Genomic DNA, 18209 nt, shown 5'->3' on the forward strand with positions numbered 1-18209 from the left:
ATCACGTCTGCATGGAAACATGTCTGCGTGGAAATATCACGTCTACGTGGAAACATCACGTCTGTGTGGAAACATCACGTTTGCGTGGAAACATCACGTCTGCATGGAAACATCACGTCTGCGTGCAAATATCACGTCTACGTGGAAATATTACGTCTGTGTGGAAATATCACGTCTACATGAAAACATCACGTCTGCGTGCAAACATCACGTCTACGTGGAAATATTACGTCTGCGTGGAAACATCACGTCTACATGAAAACATCATGTCTACATGAAAATATCACGTCTGCGTGGAAATATTACGTCTGCGTGGAAATATTACGTCTGCGTGGAAACATCACGTCTGCGTGGAAACATCACGTCTACATGAAAACATCACGTCTGCGTGGAAATATTACGTCTGCGTGGAAACATCACGTCTGCGTGGAAACATCACATCTACATGAAAACATCACGTCTGCGTGGAAACATCACGTCTGCGTGGAAACATTACGTTTGTGTGGAAATATTACGTTTGCGTGGAAACATCACGTCTGCGTGGAAACATCACATCTGAATGGAAACATCACGTCTGCGTGGAAACATCACGTCTGCGTGGAAACATCACGTCTGTGTGGAAATATTACGTCTGCGTGGAAACATCACGTCTGCGTGGAAATATTACGTCTGCGTGGAAACAACATGTCTGCGTGGAAACATCACGTCTGTGTGGAAACATCACGTCTGCGTGGAAATATCACATCTACGTGGAAACATCACGTCACCGTGGAAACATCACGTCTGCGTGGAAATATTACGTCTGCGTGGAAACATCACGTCTGCGTGGAAATATCACGTCTGCGTGGAAACATCATGTCTGCGTGGAAACATCACGTCTGCGTGGAAATATTACGTCTGCGTGGAAACATCATGTCTGCGTGGAAACATCACGTCTGCGTGGAAATATTACGTCTGCGTGGAAACATCATGTCTGCGTGGAAACATCACGTCTGCGTGGAAATATCAGGTCTGTCTGGAAACATCACGTCTGCGTGGAAACATCACGTCACCGTGGAAACATCACGTCTTCGTGGAAATATGACGTCACCGGAGAAACATCATGTCTGCGTTGAAATATCACGTCTGCGTGGAAACATCACGTCTGCGTGGAAATATTACGTCTGCGTGGAAACATCACGTCTACATGAAAACATCACGTCTGCGTGGAAATATTACGTCTGCGTGGAAACATCACGTCTGCGTGGAAACATCACATCTACATGAAAACATCACGTCTGCGTGAAAATATTACACCTGTGTGGAAACATCACGTCTGCGTGGAAACATCACGTCTGCATGGAAACATGTCTGCGTGGAAATATCACGTCTACGTGGAAACATCACGTCTGTGTGGAAACATCACGTTTGCGTGGAAACATCACGTCTGCATGGAAACATCACGTCTGCGTGCAAATATCACGTCTACGTGGAAATATTACGTCTGTGTGGAAATATCACGTCTACATGAAAACATCACGTCTGCGTGCAAACATCACGTCTACGTGGAAATATTACGTCTGCGTGGAAACATCACGTCTACATGAAAACATCATGTCTACATGAAAATATCACGTCTGCGTGGAAATATTACGTCTGTGTGGAAATATTACGTTTGCGTGGAAACATCACGTCTGCGTGGAAATATTATGTCTGTGTGGAAATATTACGTCTGCGTGGAAACATCACGTCTCCATGAAAACATCACGTCTGCGTGGAAATATTATGTCTGCGTGGAAACATCACGTCTGCGTGGAAATATTACGTCTGCGTGGAAACATCACGTCTGCGTGGAAATATCACGTCTGTCTGGAAACATCACGTCTGCGTGGAAACATCACGTCACCGTGGAAACATCACGTCTTCGTGGAAATATGACGTCACCGGAGAAACATCATGTCTGCGTTGAAATATCACGTCTGCGTGGAAACATCACGTCTGCGTGGAAATATTACGTCTGCGTGGAAACATCACGTCTGCGTGGAAATATTACGTCTGCGTGGAAACATCACGTCTACATGAAAACATCACGTCTGCGTGGAAATATTACGTCTGCGTGGAAACATCACGTCTGCGTGGAAACATCACATCTACATGAAAACATCACGTCTGCGTGAAAATATTACGTCTGTGTGGAAACATCACGTCTGCATGGAAACATGTCTGCGTGGAAATATCACGTCTGCGTGGAAACATCACGTCTGCGTGGAAACATCACGTCTGCGTGGAAATATTACGTCTGCGTGGAAACATCACGTCTGCGTGGAAACATCACGTCTGCGTGGAAACATCACATCTACATGAAAACATCACGTCTGCGTTAAAATATTACGTCTGTGTGGAAACATCACGTCTGCGTGGAAACATCACGTCTGCATGGAAACATGTCTGCGTGGAAATATCACGTCTACGTGGAAATATTACGTCTGTGTGGAAATATCACGTCTACATGAAAACATCACGTCTGCGTGCAAACATCACGTCACCGTGGAAACATCACGTCTTCGTGGAAATATGACGTCACCGGAGAAACATCATGTCTGCGTTGAAATATCACGTCTGCTTGGAAACATCACGTCTGCGTGGAAATATTACGTCTGCGTGGAAACATCACGTCTGCGTGGAAACATCACATCTACATGAAAACATCACGTCTGCGTGGAAATATTACGTCTGCGTGGAAACATCACGTCTGCGTGGAAACATTACGTTTGTGTGGAAATATTACGTTTGCGTGGAAACATCACGTCTGCGTGTAAATATTACGTTTGCGTGGAAACATCACGTCTGCGTGGAAACATCACGTCTGCGTGGAAACATCACGTCTGTGTGGAAATATTACGTCTGCGTGGAAACATCACGTCTGCGTGGAAATATTACGGCTGCGTGGAAACAACATGTCTGCGTGGAAACATCACGTCTGTGTGGAAACATCACGTCTGCGTGGAAATATTACGTCTGCGTGGAAACATCATGTCTGCGTGGAAACATCACGTCTGCGTGGAAATATCAGGTCTGTCTGGAAACATCACGTCTGCGTGCAAATATCACGTCTACGTGGAAATATTACGTCTGTGTGGAAATATCACGTCTACATGAAAACATCACGTCTGCGTGCAAACATCACGTCTACGTGGAAATATTACGTCTGCGTGGAAACATCACGTCTACATGAAAACATCATGTCTACATGAAAATATCACGTCTGCGTGGAAATATTACGTCTGTGTGGAAATATTACGTTTGCGTGGAAACATCACGTCTGCGTGGAAATATGTCTGTGTGGAAATATTACGTTTGCGTGGAAACATCACGTCTGCGTGGAAACATCACATCTACATGAAAACATCACGTCTGCGTGGAAATATTACGTCTGTGTGGAAATATTACGTCTACATGAAAACATCACGTCTGCGTGGAAACATCACGTCTGCGTGGAAACATCACGTCTGTGTGGAAACATCACGTCTGCGTGGAAACATCACGTCTGTGTGGAAACATCACGTCTGCGTGGAAACATCACGTCTCCATGAAAACATCACGTCTGCGTGGAAATATTATGTCTGCGTGGAAACATCACGTCTGCGTGGAAATATTACGTCTGCGTGGAAACATCACGTCTGCGTGGAAATATCACGTCTGTATGGAAACATCATGTCTGCGTGGAAACATCACGTCTGCGTGGAAATATTACGTCTGCGTGGAAACATCATGTCTGCGTGGAAACATCACGTTTGCGTGGAAATATTACGTCTGTGTGGAAACATCACGTCTGCGTGGAAATATTATGTCTGTGTGGAAATATTACGTTTGCGTGGAAACATCACGTCTGCGTGGAAACATCACATCTACATGAAAACATCACGTCTGCGTGGAAATATTACGTCTGTGTGGAAATATTACGTCTACATGAAAACATCACGTCTGCGTGGAAACATCACGTCTGCGTGGAAACATCACGTCTGTGTGGAAACATCACGTCTGCGTGGAAACATCACGTCTGTGTGGAAACATCACGTCTGCGTGGAAACATCACGTCTCCATGAAAACATCACGTCTGCGTGGAAATATTATGTCTGCGTGGAAACATCACGTCTGCGTGGAAATATTACGTCTGCGTGGAAACATCACGTCTGCGTGGAAATATCACGTCTGCGTGGAAACATCATGTCTGCGTGGAAACATCACGTCTGCGTGGAAATATTACGTCTGCGTGGAAACATCATGTCTGCGTGGAAACATCACGTCTGCGTGGAAATATTACGTCTGCGTGGAAACATCATGTCTGCGTGGAAACATCACGTCTGCGTGGAAATATCAGGTCTGTCTGGAAACATCACGTCTGCGTGGAAACATCACGTCACCGTGGAAACATCACGTCTTCGTGGAAATATGACGTCACCGGATAAACATCATGTCTGCGTTGAAATATCACGTCTGCGTGGAAACATCACGTCTGCGTGGAAATATTACGTCTGCGTGGAAACATCACGTCTACATGAAAACATCACGTCTGCGTGGAAATATTACGTCTGCGTGGAAACATCACGTCTGCGTGGAAACATCACATCTACATGAAAACATCACGTCTGCGTGAAAATATTACGTCTGTGTGGAAACATCACGTCTGCGTGGAAACATCACGTCTGCATGGAAACATGTCTGCGTGGAAATATCACGTCTACGTGGAAACATCACGTCTGTGTGGAAACATCACGTTTGCGTGGAAACATCACGTCTGCATGGAAACATCACGTCTGCGTGCAAATATCACGTCTACGTGGAAATATTACGTCTGTGTGGAAATATCACGTCTACATGAAAACATCACGTCTGCGTGGAAATATTACGTCTGTGTGGAAATATTACGTTTGCGTGGAAACATCACGTCTGCGTGGAAATATTATGTCTGTGTGGAAATATTACGTCTGCGTGGAAACATCACGTCTCCATGAAAACATCACGTCTGCGTGGAAATATTATGTCTGCGTGGAAACATCACGTCTGCGTGGAAATATTACGTCTGCGTGGAAACATCATGTCTGCGTGGAAACATCACGTCTGTGTGGAAATATTACGTCTGTGTGGAAACATCACGTCTGCGTGGAAATATTATGTCTGTGTGGAAATATTACGTTTGCGTGGAAACATCACGTCTGCGTGGAAACATCACATCTACATGAAAACATCACGTCTGCGTGGAAATATTACGTCTGTGTGGAAATATTACGTCTACATGAAAACATCACGTCTGCGTGGAAACATCACGTCTGCGTGGAAACATCACGTCTGTGTGGAAACATCACGTCTGCGTGGAAACATCACGTCTCCATGAAAACATCACGTCTGCGTGGAAATATTATGTCTGCGTGGAAACATCACGTCTGCGTGGAAATATTACGTCTGCGTGGAAACATCACGTCTGCGTGGAAATATCACGTCTGCGTGGAAACATCATGTCTGCGTGGAAACATCACGTCTGCGTGGAAATATTACGTCTGCGTGGAAACATCATGTCTGCGTGGAAACATCACGTCTGCGTGGAAATATTACGTCTGCGTGGAAACATCATGTCTGCGTGGAAACATCACGTCTGCGTGGAAATATCAGGTCTGTCTGGAAACATCACGTCTGCGTGGAAACATCACGTCACCGTGGAAACATCACGTCTTCGTGGAAATATGACGTCACCGGAGAAACATCATGTCTGCGTTGAAATATCACGTCTGCGTGGAAACATCACGTCTGCGTGGAAATATTACGTCTGCGTGGAAACATCACGTCTACATGAAAACATCACGTCTGCGTGGAAATATTACGTCTGCGTGGAAACATCACGTCTGCGTGGAAACATCACATCTACATGAAAACATCACGTCTGCGTGAAAATATTACGTCTGTGTGGAAACATCACGTCTGCGTGGAAACATCACGTCTGCATGGAAACATGTCTGCGTGGAAATATCACGTCTACGTGGAAACATCACGTCTGTGTGGAAACATCACGTTTGCGTGGAAACATCACGTCTGCATGGAAACATCACGTCTGCGTGCAAATATCACGTCTACGTGGAAATATTACGTCTGTGTGGAAATATCACGTCTACATGAAAACATCACGTCTGCGTGCAAACATCACGTCTACGTGGAAATATTACGTCTGCGTGGAAACATCACGTCTACATGAAAACATCATGTCTACATGAAAATATCACGTCTGCGTGGAAATATTACGTCTGTGTGGAAATATTACGTTTGCGTGGAAACATCACGTCTGCGTGGAAATATTATGTCTGTGTGGAAATATTACGTCTGCGTGGAAACATCACGTCTCCATGAAAACATCACGTCTGCGTGGAAATATTATGTCTGCGTGGAAACATCACGTCTGCGTGGAAATATTACGTCTGCGTGGAAACATCACGTCTGCGTGGAAATATCACGTCTGTCTGGAAACATCACGTCTGCGTGGAAACATCACGTCACCGTGGAAACATCACGTCTTCGTGGAAATATGACGTCACCGGAGAAACATCATGTCTGCGTTGAAATATCACGTCTGCGTGGAAACATCACGTCTGCGTGGAAATATTACGTCTGCGTGGAAACATCACGTCTACATGAAAACATCACGTCTGCGTGGAAATATTACGTCTGCGTGGAAACATCACGTCTGCGTGGAAACATCACATCTACATGAAAACATCACGTCTGCGTGAAAATATTACGTCTGTGTGGAAACATCACGTCTGCATGGAAACATGTCTGCGTGGAAATATCACGTCTGCGTGGAAACATCACGTCTGCGTGGAAACATCACGTCTGCGTGGAAATATTACGTCTGCGTGGAAACATCACGTCTGCGTGGAAACATCACGTCTGCGTGGAAACATCACATCTACATGAAAACATCACGTCTGCGTTAAAATATTACGTCTGTGTGGAAACATCACGTCTGCGTGGAAACATCACGTCTGCATGGAAACATGTCTGCGTGGAAATATCACGTCTACGTGGAAATATTACGTCTGCGTGGAAACATCACGTCTGCGTGGAAACATCACGTCTGCGTGGAAACATCACATCTACATGAAAACATCACGTCTGCGTTAAAATATCACGTCTGCGTGGAAATATTACGTCTGCGTGGAAACATCACGTTTGCGTGGAAACATCACATCTACATGAAAACATCACGTCTGCGTGGAAATATTACGTCTGCGTGGAAACATCACGTCTGCGTGGAAACATTACGTTTGTGTGGAAATATTACGTTTGCGTGGAAACATCACGTCTGCGTGGAAATATTACGTCTGCGTGGAAATATCACGTCTGCGTGGAAACATCACGTCTGCGTGGAAACATCACGTCTGTGTGGAAACATCACGTCTGTGTGGAAATATTACGTCTGCGTGGAAACATCACGTCTGCGTGGAAATATTACGGCTGCGTGGAAACAACATGTCTGCGTGGAAACATCACGTCTGTGTGGAAACATCACGTCTGCGTGGAAATATTACGTCTGCGTGGAAACATCACGTCTGCGTGGAAATATTACGTCTGCGTGGAAACATCACGTCTGCGTGGAAACATCACGTCTGCGTGGAAACATCACATCTACATGAAAACATCACGTCTGCGTTAAAATATTACGTCTGTGTGGAAACATCACGTCTGCGTGGAAACATCACGTCTGCATGGAAACATGTCTGCGTGGAAATATCACGTCTACGTGGAAATATTACGTCTGTGTGGAAATATCACGTCTACATGAAAACATCACGTCTGCGTGCAAACATCACGTCACCGTGGAAACATCACGTCTTCGTGGAAATATGACGTCACCGGAGAAACATCATGTCTGCGTTGAAATATCACGTCTGCGTGGAAACATCACGTCTGCGTGGAAATATTACGTCTGCGTGGAAACATCACGTCTGCGTGGAAACATCACATCTACATGAAAACATCACGTCTGCGTGGAAATATTACGTCTGCGTGGAAACATCACGTCTGCGTGGAAACATTACGTTTGTGTGGAAATATTACGTCTGCGTGGAAACATCACGTCTGCGTGTAAATATTACGTTTGCGTGGAAACATCACGTCTGCGTGGAAACATCACGTCTGCGTGGAAACATCACGTCTGCGTGGAAATATTACGGCTGCGTGGAAACAACATGTCTGCGTGGAAACATCACGTCTGTGTGGAAACATCACGTCTGCGTGGAAATATTACGTCTGCGTGGAAACATCACGTCTGCGTGGAAATATTACGTCTGCGTGGAAACAACATGTCTGCGTGGAAACATCACGTCTGTGTGGAAATATTACGTCTGCGTGGAAACATCACGTCTGCGTGGAAACATCACGTCTGTGTGGAAACATCACGTCTGCGTGGAAATTTTACGTCTGCGTGGAAAGATCATGTCTGCGAAACATCACGTCTGCGTGGAAATATTATGTCTGCGTGGAAACATGTCTGCGTGGAAATATTATGTCTGTGTGGAAATATTACGTTTGCGTGGAAACATCACGTCTGCGTGGAAACATCACATCTACATGAAAACATCACGTCTGCGTGAAAATATTACGTCTGTGTGGAAACATCACGTCTGCGTGGAAACATCACGTCTGCATGGAAACATGTCTGCGTGGAAATTTCACGTCTACGTGGAAACATCACGTCTGTGTGGAAACATCACGTTTGCGTGGAAACATCACGTCTGCATGGAAACATCACGTCTGCGTGCAAATATCACGTCTACGTGGAAATATTACGTCTGTGTGGAAATATCACGTCTACATGAAAACATCACGTCTGCGTGCAAACATCACGTCTACGTGGAAATATTACGTCTGCGTGGAAACATCACGTCTACATGAAAACATCATGTCTACATGAAAATATCACGTCTGCGTGGAAATATTACGTCTACATGAAAACATCACGTCTGCGTGGAAACATCACGTCTGCGTGGAAACATCACGTCTGTGTGGAAACATCACGTCTGCGTGGAAACATCACGTCTGTGTGGAAACATCACGTCTGCGTGGAAACATCACGTCTCCATGAAAACATCACGTCTGCGTGGAAATATTATGTCTGCGTGGAAACATCACGTCTGCGTGGAAATATTACGTCTGCGTGGAAACATCACGTCTGCGTGGAAATATCACGTCTGTATGGAAACATCATGTCTGCGTGGAAACATCACGTCTGCGTGGAAATATTACGTCTGCGTGGAAACATCATGTCTGCGTGGAAACATCACGTCTGCGTGGAAATATCAGGTCTGTCTGGAAACATCACGTCTGCGTGGAAACATCACGTCACCGTGGAAACATCACGTCTTCGTGGAAATATGACGTCACCGGAGAAACATCATGTCTGCGTTGAAATATTACGTCTGCGTGGAAACATCACGTCTACATGAAAACATCACGTCTGCGTGGAAATATTACGTCTGCGTGGAAACATCACGTCTGCGTGGAAACATCACATCTACATGAAAACATCACGTCTGCGTGGAAATATTACGTCTGCGTGGAAACATCACGTCTGCGTGGAAACATTACGTTTGTGTGGAAATATTACGTTTGCGTGGAAACATCACGTCTGCGTGGAAATATTACGTCTGCGTGGAAATATCACGTCTGCGTGGAAACATCACGTCTGCGTGGAAACATCACGTCTGTGTGGAAACATCACGTCTGTGTGGAAATATTACGTCTGCGTGGAAACATCACGTCTGCGTGGAAATATTACGGCTGCGTGGAAACAACATGTCTGCGTGGAAACATCACGTCTGTGTGGAAACATCACGTCTGCGTGGAAATATTACGTCTGCGTGGAAACATCACGTCTGCGTGGAAATATTACGTCTGCGTGGAAACAACATGTCTGCGTGGAAACATCACGTCTGTGTGGAAACATCACGTCTGCGTGGAAACATCACGTCTGTGTGGAAATATTACGTCTGCGTGGAAACATCACGTCTGCGTGGAAATATTACGGCTGCGTGGAAACAACATGTCTGCGTGGAAACATCACGTCTGTGTGGAAACATCACGTCTGCGTGGAAATATTACGTCTGCGTGGAAACATCACGTCTGCGTGGAAATATTACGTCTGCGTGGAAACAACATGTCTGCGTGGAAATATCACATCTACGTGGAAACATCACGTCACCGTGGAAACATCACGTCTGCGTGGAAACATGACGTCACCGGGGAAACATCATGTCTGCGTTGAAATATTATGTCTGCGTGGAAACATCACGTCTGCATGGAAACATCACGTCTGCGTGGAAACATCACGTCTGCATGGAAACATGTCTGCGTGGAAATATTATGTCTGCGTTGAAACATCACCTCTGCGTGGAGACAAAACGTCTGCATGAAAACATCACGTCTGCATGTCTTAACTCATTTACATTTATGTTTCAGTAAACCTCTGTTGCCTCAAGCTGTTGAAAATAAAAGAAAAAATAAAGTTGAAAATAAAGGGAAAAAAAACCCAGATAACTAATGATGCTAACCAGGAACGGTTAGTGTACGTTATGGCTGGATTTTAGTCCTGATATGAGCTGGATCTGGCAGTCTGCAGCAGGACGCAGCACATGTGGATGAAAGTTTGGGAGGAAATATTTTCTGTTCAGCAGTGTTTTCCTGCTGCCTGTGTGTGTGTGTGTGTGTGTGTGTGTGTGTGTGTGTGTGTGTGTGCGCGCTGAATGCGGTAGACACCAGATGTTTAGAGTGGAGGGGAAGTGGAGCTGGCGCCATGAAGGGCAGAGGGCAGCGGGAAGGCACGCGAACTGAAAGCGCACACACACACATTCCCAGCAGTCTGTCCGACACATTCCCCCACTCCGACGCTCCCGGCCATCTGCTCCAACACAGGGAGGGAAAAACACAGTCATCCCCCGTCTGTCAGACAGCAGCAGCTGGTGGGAGGACATGTGTCTTGTATTGACTAAGACACAGTTTCACCCAATCTGTTCAGCTTGATTCAAACCGCAGCGATTCATCTTCAGGTTTGCTTTTCTAAAGCCAGGTGGACTCCTTCTTGGTTCCAGCTTTGTCATCGTCATCATCATCATCATCGAGTCTTTTTCAGGTCAAACCAGTTGGTGGAGAGTTCCAGGATTAAAGGACCAGTCACATACTTCCCTGATTGGTCGTTCCCCTGTTGGAACAAAACGCTTTTGGCCAGCAGCTTCACTGTGTAGATAGTTGGAGCTGAGAAGGCGATACCTGAGACCACCTCCTCTGTTCAGAATGTTTAAAGTTGAACAAACCATCTCTCCTCTGTCCAAAAGATGGACATTACTGTCTGCTGAAGAGATGCAGATGGGAGGTTCTGCTTCCTGAAGCCAACCAGGCCTACAACAGCTGATGTGACAACAAACCCAAACAAATAGAAGCATCAAACATCTCCTGAAACAATGTTCTCTGGTGGAGATCCAGATTTTTATCACTTGCTGCTTCAACAACAGGAAATTTCTCTATAAAGATGACACATTCTTCTACATCAGAGCAAAAGCAAGGAAAACTCGAAGGAAGATGAAGCTTTGGTTCGGGATGGCCTGTAATTTATTTCACCCTTCGTTGTTGAGGTAACACGTTACAAACTACAGAAAGGCCAAAATCCCTCCTGCAGTGTGTGTACACCTGGGGAAAAACTACAGAAAGACCTAAATCCCTCCTGCAGTGTGTGTACACCTGGGGAAAAACTACAGAAAGACCTAAATCCCTCCTGCAGTGTGTGTACACCTGGGGAAAAACTACAGAAAGACCTAAATCCCTCCTGCAGTGTGTGTACACCTGGGGAAAAACTACAGAAAGACCTAAATCCCTCCTGCAGTGTGTGTACGCCTGGGAAAAACTACAGAAAGACCTAAATCCCTCCTGCAGTGTGTGTACGCCTGGGAAAAACTACAGAAAGACCTAAATCCCTCCTGCAGTGTGTGTACACCTGGGGAAAAACTACAGAAAGACCTAAATCCCTCCTGCAGTGTGTGTACACCTGGGAAAAACTACAGAAAGACCTAAATCCCTCCTGCAGTGTGTGTACACCTGGGGAAAAACTACAGAAAGACCTAAATCCCTCCTGCAGTGTGTGTACACCTGGGGAAAAACTACAGAAAGACCTAAATCCCTCCTGCAGTGTGTGTACACCTGGGGAAAAACTACAGAAAGACCTAAATCCCTCCTGCAGTGTGTGTACACCTGGGGAAAAACTACAGAAAGACCTAAATCCCTCCTGCAGTGTGTGTACACCTGGGGAAAAACTACAGAAAGACCTAAATCCCTCCTGCAGTGTGTGTACGCCTGGGAAAAACTACAGAAAGACCTAAATCCCTCCTGCAGTGTGTGTACACCTGGGGAAAAACTACAGAAAGACCTAAATCCCTCCTGCAGTGTGTGTACGCCTGGGAAAAACTACAGAAAGACCTAAATCCCTCCTGCAGTGTGTGTACACCTGGGGAAAAACTACAGAAAGACCTAAATCCCTCCTGCAGTGTGTGTACGCCTGGGAAAAACTACAGAAAGGCTAAAATCCCTCCTGCAGTGTGTGTACACCTGGGGAAAAACTACAGAAAGACCTAAATCCCTCCTGCAGTGTGTGTACGCCTGGGAAAAACTACAGAAAGGCTAAAATCCCTCCTGCAGTGTGTGTACACCTGGGGAAAAACTACAGAAAGACCTAAATCCCTCCTGCAGTGTGTGTACGCCTGGGAAAAACTACAGAAAGGCTAAAATCCCTCCTGCAGTGTGTGTACACCTGGGGGAAAACTACAGAAAGACCTAAATCCCTCCTGCAGTGTGTGTACGCCTGGGAAAAACTACAGAAAGGCTAAAATCCCTCCTGCAGTGTGTGTACAGGGAGTTCTAGAAGCAGTATGTAGCAGCACAGCATGACCTCATCATAGCTTCCTTCATCCTGTTGGTGGATTTTACAGTAATACATCGTTCTTAATGCAGACAGCATGTATATACAGGTGGATGCTCCATGTATCTACACCCTCGGTCGCTAACTGGTGACCCGTGGGCCAAAACTTGATTGCTGAGAAAGTGATCTGGCCAGTTAGTTGTCAATGCACACATGTTGTGTTGTATACTGAACTTTGTAAAAAAGAACAGCTTGACCTCTTTAAGAATGGTCTAGCTAGATGAGGGAGACACAGCACATTAGCTGCGTCGCCAGCAGATGAAGTTAGCTGTGAGAAACTTCCAGTTTAGCAGTGAATGTTTTGCTAAAAGCTTTAGACATAAATGCCACACAGCTTTACTAGTTCCAGCAGAGACCTGTGTCTGCTTCGTGGCCGCTGTGAAGGGAGTTTATCCTGAAGCTATCTGCAGCTAGCTGCTGTTGGGTGAAGTAAAGGGAGTTTACCCTGAAGCTAACTGCAGCTAGCTGCTGTTGGGTGAAGTAAAGGGAGTTTACCCTGAAGCTATCTGCAGCTAGCTGCTGTTGGGTGAAATAAAGGGAGTTTACCATGAAGCTATCTGCAGCTAGCTGCTGTTGGGTGAAGTAAAGGGAGTTTACCCTGAAGCTAACTGCAGCTAGCTGCTGTTGGGTGAAGTAAAGGGAGTTTACCCTGAAGCTAACTGCAGCTAGCTGCTGTTGGGTGAAGTAAAGGGAGTTTACCCTGAAGCTAACTGCAGCTAGCTGCTGTTGGGTGAAGTAAAGGGAGTTTACCCTGAAGCTAACTGCAGCTAGCTGCTGTTGGGTGAAACTGGTTCGGAGATGGAAAGTTTAACAGCTGTTTCTGTGGAAACCTTTTGATAGTGGAGGCAACAGAGCAGAGCAGCATGGTCTCTAAACCAGTTGCACAGGAGGACCTAAAATACCAGACGGAAAAAGACAATCAGTTTTATTGGAGCTGAATGTTCATGTAGGGGTTTAGTTCAGCTGGTGAAGCAGCTACTTAATACAGGCTGACAGGTTCAATTCCCACATCTCCTGACCCACTTACTGATCAATTTCTGTAGATCCCGCATGATGTTAAACATACAAGTTTAACAAAAACAGTTGTGTATAGCACACACGCAGAGTAGAAATAACACATTTCAGCCCACAGTTTACATTTGGATATATTACATAGAAACAATAAAACAGAATAGAATTTAGCAGGAATAAACAGGTTAGGGTTAGGGTTAGCAGTGAAAAAGTCCTTTTGGACTTGATCAGAAATATTTGGTCCTGGCTCTGATTGAGTGTATCTGGCTGGGTCCATGTCCTGAATGCCACATGTTGTAAAAATGTTTGTATTTTCTCAGCATCATGATCAGCTGTTTTATTAAAACAATCCATTTTACCTGCATCAGCCAAACTGTGGAAGCGGGAACTTTCTGCTTCCTGCCTTCTTGTCTTTAGCACGCCCACCTTAAATGTCCAACCAATCAGCCAGTACTTCTCAGAGCGCCACAAGAAAAATGTTCCCCCAGCCCAATGTGCCGAGACTGTGTTCAACCACATCTGTTCCCATTAGCTGTCCTCTGGATCCGGTCCCTACCGACATCCTGCAGAGCATTTTACCTCCAATCAATCTGCAGTGACCCATATTATCATCTCCTCTCTGGAATCCGCTGTCTTTCCCTCTGTCTTCCAGCAAGCTCGGGTCACCCCGCTGCTGAAGAAACCCACACTCAACCCAGTCCAGGTTGGAAACTACCGACTGGTCCCACTGGTGCCGTTCATGTCCACACTACTGGAGCGGGTCGTCTTCAGTCTCCTGTCTACCTTCACTCCTTCATCCAGACCTACACTCCATCTCCACAGTTACGCTCTACACTTTGGACAAAACCATCTGCTAAATCACAATAGAATAGAATAGATCAATGAAGAAAAGCAAGAAGCCTCACACTTTGAGAGTAAGGAAAGGTTATCCTGCAAGTTCCATACAGGCTGGTTTTTCATGCATTTACATCTACTGAACTTTTCTTCAGTAGAGAAAAGTAGAAACATAAACAAATATGAAATAAAACTTTGTTTTCCAGTTTGGAAAGTCACATGTGGTGTTCAGGGGTTGGTCTGTAGCCCACCTGCTGGAGGCCTCCCCTCCTCATTCAGGCGGGGGTCCCAACCTGAGGCCCTTTGCGGTGCATCATCCCCCCTCTGAACACTTTTCTGTCTGGGTGGTGTGTTTTGTTGTTAGGTCTTCAGCAGCCATTCAAACTGTCCGGAAGCTGACACTGAACTCTGCGTTCTTCTTGGTGTTTCAGGAGTGAAGCGGGCAGCGTGACAGCAGAAGAAGAAATAGAAGAGGACAGACTGCTGGACTAATGATTAACTCAGTAACATACCAACCATTTCAGCAGAGATCTGAGACGGACTTCGCAAATCTTCTTTATTCCAAATATAAAACCAATTCCTCCTAAATGTCATGAAAGACAGAATTCCAGTTTGTAAAGGGACATTGCTGGGAACGGTGCTGACAGGAATCTCCAAGCAGCCTCAGCTGCCTCCAGGTGTAACATCTCCACAATGGTTGGCAGTTTAACCGAGAAGCTGCTGGCAACTGTTCTATATGACACATCTCTACGTAACTTCTCTGACTGTATTAAACAACATTTAACATGAATAAAACTCTTTGAAGAACTGACTTCAAAAGTAATTTTCTCACATGAAAGGTGCAAGAGAGGGGTGTCCAAGTCCGGTCCAGGAGATCCTGCAGGGTTTAGAGACATGTTGGCTGCAGTAGACCATGCGAAACGTGGTCTTCTGCAGCCAACATGTCATTTTTAGAACAGCAGAAAATTATTGACAAAATAAAGGCTTGGAATCAAGAGCAAGAAGAAAAAATATGCGCATTTATGGAGTCCCAGAGGGAGAGGAGGGAGAGTCTATGATCCAGTTTATTGAGAGTTTAATCTGAAATGAAAAGCTTATTGATGAGGGAGTAGACGTCCAAATACAGCGAGCCCACCACTCCCTAAGCTGGTGCGCCTCCCCGGTCCATCGTTGTCAACTTTCTTCAGTTTCAAATCAAAGAGACAGTCCTGAAAAATGCGTGGAAAAAGTAAATCTCAATACAGAACAAATCTCTGGCCTCTGACCACGACTACACGGCGGCGGTGGTACAGAAGCATCAAGTCTACAAGGATTTGAAAAGGAATCCGATTTCAGTCTCCCAATACAAAGTTAAGGGTCCACTGGGACTCGAGCCCACGGACCTACAACAGCCTGAGAGAAGCCGTCCGTGATCTTCAGGGTCGGGGCTTTGAGGTAGATGGACGGTACATCACCATGAGAACGCGTCAAACAGCGTGATGATGAGGGCACCGTCAAACGAGTGCGCGAGAGGCTTCAGGAGTTGCAGCGCAACACGGTCAGATCTGCTGGAGCTACAATAAGTACTCTTCGCTTCTACAACAGGACGCACAATTAGCGTGTAGTCCATTTAATTTTTGTACTGTGCTAAAGTTATAATACATCCAGAATAATGTGACTGCTCTATGTCAGTTAGGCATCTACTCGAACTGGGATGAGGGAAGCTTGTGGCAAGGAATTCACTAATTCTAGGAGGGGGCCCTGAGTTAGCGTAAGGCTTTCCCCGTCAGTTATTGGGACTTGAGTCCCAGAGCGTGTAACTGTTTATTTAAGTTGGTTTGTAACCCTTTTTCTTTTCATGAGGTATATTGTTCTTGTTCTTATCTGTTTTTTGTTTCGGAGGCTTGTGGAGGAGGACCATTTTGTTTTATAATGTGAAGACAGTCACAAAAGCTTAGAATAATGTCAGCTGTGGTTGCCGTTGGGCTGCCAGGTGAGCTGGGCCATCAAACCTTCCCAGCATCTGTTTGGCTGTGAATCTGTTTCTGTGGGTAGGCTGCACTTCGCCTCCAGGTAGGATACTCATACATTTACAAGGCTTGTTTAAAGCTCACCGGTACCACGGTGCTTCCCCGCCCCCGTGCCGGAACTCCGCAGTTAGGCTCACAGGTCAGTGCCGTCCTTTACCTTGGCTCCAAAACGGACCTCCACCCGCCGCGCTGCCTGCCCCGCTACATCAACACCACCACCTCGGGTAAAGCCTCCGTCACACTCTTCTCCAACGACTCTGATAATTGGAGACTCAGTTGTGAGAAATGTAAGATTGCGCTCCATAGAATACTCCAGATTATTATTCATGTTGGGGTAAATGACACCCGGTTACACCAATCAGAGATCACCAAAGTAAACGTTGCCTCAGTGTGTGACTTTGCTAAAACCATGTCAGACTCCGTAGTTTCTCCGGACCCCTGCCAGACCTGACCAGCGATGAAATGTTTAGCCGTTTGTCATCCTTTAACCGCTGGCTGTCCAGGTGGTGCCCAGAACAAAATGTGGGCTTTATAGATAACTGGAAAAGCTTCTGGGGAAAACCTGGTCTTATTAGGAGAGACGGGATTCATCCCACAGTGGATGGAGCAGCTCTCATTTCTAGGAGCATGGATCATTTTATTAGTCAGTTAAACCCATGACTGTTCAGGACTGAGACTAGGAAGCAGAGTTGTAGTCTCACATGTCGCCGCCCTCCCCAAAACCCATAATGATGGTATCTGCCCCCCCACAACCCATAATGATGGTATCTGCCCCCCCCCATCATATTGATCTATTCTGTCTCACGGAAACCTGCTGCAGCAGGAGGATCATGTTAGTATTAATGAATCGACTCCACCAGATTGTCTAAATGTTCATGTTCCCAGAACTACAGGTCGAGGAGGAGGTCTGGCAGCTATCTTTAAATCAGAACTATTGATTAGTCCTAAACATAAAAATAGTTCCAATAGCTTTGAACACCTGACTCTTAGTCTATCCCACCCAAGATGGAAATGAGAGAAGCCACTTCTCCTAGTAGTAGTCTACCGTCCACCTGGATCTTCCTCACAGTTCCTAACTGACTTCTCAGACCTCTTATCAGACTTAGTGCTGAATACTGATAACGTTATTGTTCTGGGGGATTTTAACATTCATCTTGATGATGAACAGGACAGTTTAACCATTGCCTTTAACTCTATATTAAGTCCAATTGGATTTTCCCAAAATGTCCACAGACCGACTCATTCTCATCGTCACACTCTGGATCTTCTTCTGACATGTGGCATCAGAAGTATCAACTAACAGTTTTTCCTCATAACCCTGTTCTGTCTGATCATTTAATAACTTTTGAGTTTACTTTACT

General features: G+C 45.6%; 1 protein-coding gene across 2 annotated transcripts in view; it reads left to right on the forward strand.

Annotated features, from left to right (window-relative positions):
* The window catches only part of LOC306763742 (uncharacterized protein), a 111534-nt gene extending 95888 nt beyond the window's left edge, over nucleotides 1-15646 (forward strand). Inside the window, exons 4-5 of one of the 2 annotated variants that reach the window (XM_079250637.1) lie at nucleotides 14658-14826; nucleotides 15271-15646. In XM_079250637.1, coding sequence (XP_079106763.1) covers nucleotides 14658-14826; nucleotides 15271-15290 — 189 coding nt within the window. In that variant the 3' untranslated portion in view covers nucleotides 15291-15646. The remainder of the gene's footprint in view (nucleotides 1-14657; nucleotides 14827-15270) is intronic. The other variant, XM_079250638.1, reaches the window with a different exon arrangement.
* Nucleotides 15647-18209: the final 2563 nt, after the last annotated feature.

This window comes from Telmatherina bonti, assembly GCF_933228915.1.
Source record: "Telmatherina bonti genome assembly, contig: SUPER_12_unloc_1, whole genome shotgun sequence".
In the NCBI taxonomy this organism is placed as follows: domain Eukaryota; kingdom Metazoa; phylum Chordata; class Actinopteri; order Atheriniformes; family Telmatherinidae; genus Telmatherina; species Telmatherina bonti.